The following is a 7,700-nucleotide window of genomic DNA, read 5'->3' on the forward strand; positions in this document are numbered from 1 at the left end:
GCCAGCCAAGCGCAGTTCTCCAGAGAACATAGGCATCTAAGCCTTGTCCACCAGCGAAGCAGCAGCTGGGGCCGGACACATTGGTGGTGGTGAAGGCCTTCTGGGTGAGACATCAACAGTGTTTGCAACAATCATTTAAAGAGTTATTTAACATCAGGCTGAGTGTGGTGGCTCACATCTGTAATCCTAACACTTTAGGAGGGTGAGGCAGGCAGATCACTTGAGGTCAGGAGTTCGAGACCAATCTGGCCAACGTGGTGAAACCCTGTCTCTACTAAAAATACACACACAAAAAAAAGCCAGGCACAGTGACTCACGCCTGTAATCCCAGCACTTTGGGAGCCGAGGTGGGCAGATCACCTGAGGTTGGGAGTTCAAGACCAGCCTGACCAACATGGAGAAACCCCCTCTCTCTACTAAAAATATAAAATTAGCTGGGCATGGTGGCGCATGCCTGTAATCCCAGCTACTCGGGAGGCTGAGGCAGGAGAATCTCTTGAACCTGGGAGGCAGAGTTTGCAGTGAGCCGAGATCACACTACTGCACTCCAGCCTGGGCAGCAAGAGTGAGATTCCGTCTCAAAAAAAAAAAAGAGTCATTAAACATCAAAAGGGAAAGAAAGCAAGCAGTATGCAGACTGACTCTCCAGAGGCTGGCTCTTTTCTCCCCTTAGCCTCTGCTATCTATACTTACTAGTTGGCTATCATTGAAACTTAACAAATGGCCAGAAGTGGCGGCTCATGCCTGCAATCCCAACACTTTGGGCGGCCAAGGCAGGCGGATCACCTGAGGCAAGGAGTTTGAGATTAGCGACAAAGCGAGACTCCATCTCAAAAAAAAAAAAAAAAAAAAAAAGGAAGAAAAGAAAAAGAAACTTAACAAATGTATGTAGAAGTCTTGGCTCTAGATAACTGAGAGAAATGGGACTAGCTTAGTGAGCTGCCAATTATATTACTTCTAATAATAGGATTCTTTATTAAAACAACTGTGGAAGAAAACAGTTCTTGCTTTCTATTCCTTTTTAAATCTGGGGCATTTTGCGAAATGGAAATTAACGCCTCGACTTGCATTGCTGTGTGATCTGGGGTTTTCCACTTCTGCACGGGAAGCCCTGCCTGGCTTATTGGCTGCCTGCCTTGCCCTATGTCTTTTTTTTTAATTTGTGTAAATGTGTGGAGTACAAGTGTAATTTTGTTAGATGTATACATCACATAGTGGTGAAGTCAGGGCTTTTAGGGTATCCATAACCCCGATAATGTACATCATATCTGTTAAGTAATCTCCCATTATCCTTGCCCTGTTGTTGAAGCAGTTGGCTTGTTATTTTGGATTGAGCCACTTGGTGCTAGAGAAGAGAAGGCACTGAGTGAGGGAAACGTGCTTGGGAATTCTGGAGATTGTTATCCTGCCCTGCCCACTCTCTCAGGGGGTTCTCCTCAAGTACCCTGGAATGTTCCCGTGGCCCCTGTGGATCGCCACCACAAAGATCATGAGGTTCTGTTGTCCTGGCAACCAGTTGTCCAGTGCCTCTGCATTGGAGCTGCTAAGGTTCCAGGAAGAGGCAGGACTGCCCGGCCCAGCCTTGGAGGAAGACTTCTGGGCAGAAACGGAACACAGGAGCAGAGACATATAGTCTTGGCCCCAGTTTCATCTCAGTTATGCCCACCCTTTCAGTGTTCATGGATGTGCCCCTTGCTCACAAGCTAGAGGGCAGCTTGTTAAAGACCTACAAACAAGATGATTGCCCAAACAAGATGTTCTTAGCCTATAGAGGTAGATGCCTAGCAGTTCTGAAGTATAAGACTTAAGTGATGGTAACTGCCTCTAGGAGGACAGTGTTCCCTGCTGCAGGGGGAGAGGTGCGGCCCAAGCTTCTGCAGGTGGAGAGATCTTTTATTATTAACAGAATTACCCAGTGGGGAAAAGTGCAGATAAGGGTCCCAGGTCATTCCATGCTCTCTGCCCTTCTCTGGGGGCTTCTAGGGATTTGGTGAGAGCTATGTCCTCTTCCACAACTCTATGCTTGGGGGCCTGCAAGGCCATCCCACACTTCTTCAGCCTCTTACCTCCTCTCTCTCTCTCTTTCTCTTCCTGTTCTTGAACCAAGAATGGTTCTCCAAATTGAGCCTTCTGATATGCAACTGGGGCTCCCCACTGTGAAAGTCAGGGTTAGCTTTATTTAGCTTCATCTACCTATAACTCTCATTTTGCATATTATTATTATTTTATTTATTTATTTATTTGTTTTTGGAGATGGGGCCTCACTCGGTTGCTCAGGCAGAAGTGCAGTGGCAAGATCTCAGCTCACTGCCACCCTTTGCCTCCTGGGCTCAAACCATCCTCCTGCCTCAGCCTCCTGAGTAGCTGGGGCTACAGGCGCTGGCCACCATGTCTGGCTGTTTTGTATGTTTTTGTAGAGACAGGGGTTTCATCATGTTGCCCAGGCTGGTCCTGACTCCTGAACTCAAGTGATCCACCCACCTTAGCCTCCTGAAGTGCTGGGATTATAGGCTTGAGCCACCGATCCTGGGCTTGCATAATTTTTAACCTTTAAAATGGCATAGGTTTCAGTTGTCTTTTTTAAAAAGACAAAGATGATACATATTCACTAACAGCATATTGTTTTCATCAAGGAGAAAAGAAAAGGGAAAGTTGTATTTTCACGGGCACCTTTCCACAGCCCCACGGAGTCCAGGACAGACTTTTTTGCGGGCTGTCTGCAGAGCTCAGCCCCGGGGGCCCAAACCAGGCATCTGGAGCTTCTTCTGTGTTTTCCTCACAGTCTGCATGACAAATGAAGGCCATCCCTGGGTTTCTCTCGTGGTGCAGAAGACCCGACTACAGATTTCACAGGATCCCTCCCTGAATTATGAGTACTTGCCCACCATGGGCCTGAAATCATTCATCCAGGCCTCTCTAGAACTCCTCTTTGGAAAGCACAGCCAAGCCATTGTGGAGAACAGGGTGAGAAGGCGGGCCCTCCCCTGGCTCATCCTGACAAAGAGAGGGGGGCTCTGGGTCTGCTCAACCTTAAATCCGAAAGGGACCTTGGAGGGCCCCCTGGTATTGATAAAGGAGATACCTGAGGCTCAGAGAGTCCACAGTTTTAGCCATAGAGTCAGGATCGGAATCCTAGTCCAGGTATTCCCTCCTCACACTGCTGATTTGAAAGCTCTTTCGAGATACAAATGATCTGAATTGGAGGTGTTGTTAGTATTCCCGTTACTGTTTTATTTTTTAATGTGTTTTATATATATATATTTTGAGACAGAGTCTCACTCTGTCACCCAGGCTAGAGTGCTGCAGTGGTGCCATCTTGGCTCACCGCAACCTCCACCTCCCGGGTTCAAGCAATTCTCATGCTGCATCCTCCTGCGTAGCTGGAATCACAGGCGTGTGCCACCACGCCTGGCTAGTTTTTGTATTTTTCGTAGAGACAGGGTTTCCCCATGTTGGCCAGGCTAGTCTCAAACTCCTGGCCTCAGGGGATTCACCTACCTTGTCCTCCCAAAGTGCTGGGATTACAGGCAATGAGCCACCGCGCCTGGCCTCCATTACTGTTTTAGAGTGTTATTTCTATTTCTTTTCATTTTTTTAATGTTTATTTACTTATTATTTTTTTGAGATGGAGTCTCACTCTGTCACCCAGACTGGAGTGCAGTGGCCTGATCTCCGCTCACTGCAACCTCCGCCTCCCAGGTTCAAGTGATTCTCCTGCCTCAGCCTCTTGAGTAGCTGGGATTACAGGTGCGTGCCACCACATCTGGCTAATTTTTGTATTTTTAGTAGAGACGAGGTTTCACCATGTTGGCCAGGCTGGTCTCAAATTCCTGACCTCAAGTGATCCGCCCACCTCGGCCTCCCAAAGTGCTGGAATTACAGGTGTGAGCCACCGCGCCAGGCCTATTTCTGTCTATTTCTTGATGGCAGGTAGGGGGTGTACATACTGTTGGTGACAGTGGTGCCTTCCAGCTTGGGGTCCAATTTCTCAGAGCTTGGCATAAGGATGCTCGTATAGTTTACATCATCTCTTCTCAAAAAGGTTAGTCTTACCCAAGATGAGGGTGATAGCAAATCCCCATCCCCTGTTCCTAATCCTCATCCCATTTGCCATCTTCACTGTTATCCTTCATTCTCTATCATGAGCAAAATGGCGGACAAGCCAAGCTATTTATGTCCTTTTCCTGTTAATGTCCCACCTTCAGCCAGTGACTCTCAGCCTCACACTCCAGTACCTCTTCCTCCATCTTTCTGTTTCCCATGTACCAGTTAGTTGGGGTGGGCGGGGGTGTCTGTGTTCCCACAGAACTGCATGGACTCGTCTTCCAGGACATGGGCTTTACAGTTTGTGAATACTCCATCTGGGACCCCAAGAAGCTATGCGTGGACCCCGACATACTCCTCAATGTGGTGGAGGTAGAGGGCCCCTGCTCACAAACTCCTCTCCAGAGCTGACTTACAGCCTAATGTTCCTCTCCTCCCCACACCTCTTAAGTCATCCAAGACCTTTTCCAGGTTTGAATTTGCCTGGCCCTTCAATGGTAACTAACATGGAGGAGGACTTCACCCCCAAATGCCCTGGGGCCACCACTCCTGGGTAAAGGTGAAGCCTGATGAGACTGTCTGTACTTGCAGCAGATCCCACATGGCTGTGTCCTTGTGATTGGGAACATTATCGACTGCAAGTTGACACCAAGTGGGTGGGCAAAGTTGGTGTCCATGATAAAGGTAAACCCAATCTCCCGCCCAGCCTTCCTGTCTTTGACTCTCTGCTCTCTCCTCCATCCGTCTCATTCTTTTTTTGTTCTCCTTTCTCCTACAGAGCAAGCAGATATTCCCATTTTTTGATATTCCCTGTCAAGGTTTATACACTGGTGACTTGGAAGAAGATACTAGAATCTTACAATACTTTGTGTCTCAAGGCTTTGAGTTCTTCTGCAGCCAGTCTCTGTCCAAGAATTTTGGCATTTATGGTACGGTACAGGCAGAAGAAGGGAGGGTCTATTGCTGAAGTGGGGCTGCGGGAGCCAAGGACTCCAGGGAGAGCACTATAGAGGCAGAAGTGGGGAGCACTGAGCTAGAATTTTGTTCTGTTACTCAATGTAGCCACCCAACCCAACTTGACTTAGATCATTTCACCCCCTCAGGCCTCTGTTTCCTCAACTATAAGATGAGAAGGTGGGGCTGGCATGGTGGGTGACACTTGTAATCCCAGTTGACACCTCCCAATCCTTCCTTTGGGAGGTTGAGGTTAGGTGATCACTTGAAGCCAGGAATTCAAGACCAGCCTGGGCAACACACCGAGACCCTGTCTCTACAAACAATTAAATCAGTTGGGCATAGTGGTACACACTGGTAGCCCTAGCTACCTGGGGGGCTGAGACAGGAGGACTGCTTAAGCCCAGGAGGTTGAAGTTGCAGTGAGCTATGATTCCACCATTGCACTCTAGCCTGGGTGACAGACAGAGAGATAGTCCCTTAAAAGAAAAAAAGGAAAGGAAAAAACAGAAGAGTAGAATTTAGTGATTTTTCAAGTTCCTTCCTCCTTTAAGACTCTGACTTATGGGTACTTTTGCTGGAAGGAGAGCCTCTGGCAACTTCTCGGAGCCTGAATACCACCCTGGCTGGGCTGCGATGAGGGTGGCTCAACCCTTTTTTCTGCGAGGTTGGAGGTTGAGATCTAGGTGAAGGCCTTAGGAGTGGAGGAAGGGGCTGAGGCTGAGGCTGTCTTCCCAACACTGCAGATGAAGGAGTGGGGATCCTAGTGGTGGTGGCAGTCAACAACCAGCAGCTGCTGGGTGTCCTCTCCCAGCTGAAGGGATTAGCCGAGGCCCTGTGGCTAAATCCTCCCAACACGGGTGCACGCATCATCACCTCCATCCTCTGCAACCCTGCTCTGCTGGCAGAATGGTAAGGGTGAGGGCTGGAGCGGGAAGGGATGGGAGAGGCCCTGGGCGCCTGCAGACCTACTGATCCACAGGATTCAGCAGGGTGCTTCTCTCCTGCCCATGTGACCTTTTTACTCCATTCATTCGTCAACATTTACTGAGGACCTGATGTATACCAATGGCGGTGCCTATACCAAGGGTTGCCTTAGAGGACAGAGTGATAGGACATTTGTTTTGCACCCAGGCCAATGTTATCTGAACTCTTCCAGGTTGCTCGGGGAGATTAGACAGCATCAGGGGCTTGCAACTCTGGCAAAATCTGCCTGGGAGCCTCCTTGGCTTGCTTAAATTAATAAGGGATCAAATCTCCCTCCCACTCATAATCATCCCAGAGCCTCAGGCACTCTGTTGGGGACCTTTGAAGGTAAAAAGAGTGGACTGGCAATGAGGGAGGTTTGAGGGCAAGGGGGTCCTCACGCCCTCCTTTCTCATTGTCCTTCCTTGGTAGGAAGCAGAGTCTAAAAGAAGTTGTAGAGAACATCATGCTAACCAAGGAAAAAGTGAAGGAGAAACTCCGGCTCCTGGGAACCCCTGGGTCCTGGGGTCACATCACTGAGCAGAGTGGGACCCATGGCTATCTTGGACTCAACTGTAAGGGTCTGGGGGCGGGTGTCCCCCTTTCTGACCTTTGGCCTGTATTTGAGCATTAAACTGCACGGACTAGGTGACCAGTTCCTAGCTTCACTCCAGATTTTGATTCTGTCCTCTGGAAAATGGGCTGCTTTAAAGACACCTCTGGATCCCCAGAAGTACCGACACTCCCTATCCTTCATAAACCAGCCTGGGTGCCTGGTGCAGTGGCTCATGCCTATAATCTCAACACTTTGGGAGGCCGAGGTGGGTGGATCCCCTGAGGTCAGGAGTTCGAGACCAGGCTAGCCAACACGGTGAAACCCTGTCTCTACTAAAAGAACAAAAAACAAAAAGTAGCTGGGCATGGTGGTGCATCCCGTAATCCTAGCTACTTGGGAGGCTGAGGCAGGAGAATCACTTGAACCTGGGAGGCGAAAGTTGCAGTGAGCCGACACTGCGCCATTGCACTCCAGCCTGGGCAACAAGATCAAAACTCCATCTCAATCAATCAATCAATCAATAGAAAATGAGAAAAGAAACCAGCCTGGGCTAGAGGAGAATTGGAGATGGCCAGTCTCAGGATCTGAGACCTTGTCGTGATTTTAGCCCAGCAGGTGGAATACCTGGTCAGGAAGAAGCACATCTACATCCCCAAGAACAGTCGGATTAACTTCAGCTGCATCAATGCCAACAACATAAATTACATCACTGAGGGCATCAATGAGGCTGTCCTCCTCACAGAGGGCTCAGAGATATGTCTTCCAAAGGAAAAAAAACTCTGATTGGAATAAAACTTTAGTCTTTGCAAAAATCTTGTGCTGATTATTCATTGCTACAATTCATTTCTTTACAAAGCACTTTCTTCACTTATTTATGAAGCAATGGTCTGGCCTCAGTACCGAGAAAGAGAGAGAGAGACAGAGAGAGAGAAAGAAAGGCCCGGAGGGGAAGGGTATATCTACCTTCATTGGCCATCTTATATTTATTGAACACCTACTACATTAAGGCCCTGAGCTGGCCGTGAAAGGGAGTACAAAAACAGGTATGAACCAGCCTGTTTTCTCTAGACACTTACAGTCTAGTTGGGAGACAAGCCTTAGTCACATAAAACACTTAAGTAGCATTTTAAGGCTGAATGTGATAGAAGTCAGAATGTATAAACAGAAAATGTGCCAGGAA

General features: G+C 48.4%; 1 protein-coding gene across 1 annotated transcript; it reads left to right on the top strand.

The window, feature by feature from the left end:
• The first annotated feature begins 1,561 nt into the window (after positions 1–1,561).
• On the top strand, positions 1,562–7,332 carry LOC104679652 (glutamic-oxaloacetic transaminase 1 like 1). The gene is made up of 9 exons (XM_010385299.1): positions 1,562–1,773; positions 2,783–2,964; positions 3,931–4,042; positions 4,307–4,416; positions 4,636–4,728; positions 4,823–4,973; positions 5,745–5,910; positions 6,397–6,539; positions 7,128–7,332. Exons 1-9 carry the CDS (start codon positions 1,659–1,661, stop codon positions 7,301–7,303), a joined length of 1,248 nt encoding a protein of 415 aa, XP_010383601.1. The 5' UTR covers positions 1,562–1,658; the 3' UTR covers positions 7,304–7,332.
• Positions 7,333–7,700: the final 368 nt, after the last annotated feature.

Source organism: Rhinopithecus roxellana, chromosome 18 (assembly GCF_007565055.1).
Source record: "Rhinopithecus roxellana isolate Shanxi Qingling chromosome 18, ASM756505v1, whole genome shotgun sequence".
NCBI classification, from domain to species: Eukaryota; Metazoa; Chordata; class Mammalia; order Primates; family Cercopithecidae; genus Rhinopithecus; species Rhinopithecus roxellana.

Bases quoted from the DNA above. Each gene is read 5' to 3' on its own strand.
- LOC104679652 (XM_010385299.1), top strand. From the start codon at position 1,659: ATGCCCACCCTTTCAGTGTTCATGGATGTGCCCCTTGCTCACAAGCTA. The intron at 4,043-4,306 runs GTTAGTCTTACC...GTGTTCCCACAG, and splicing joins CATCATCTCTTCTCAAAAAG to AACTGCATGGACTCGTCTTC. The intron at 4,417-4,635 runs GTAGAGGGCCCC...CTGTACTTGCAG, and splicing joins TACTCCTCAATGTGGTGGAG to CAGATCCCACATGGCTGTGT.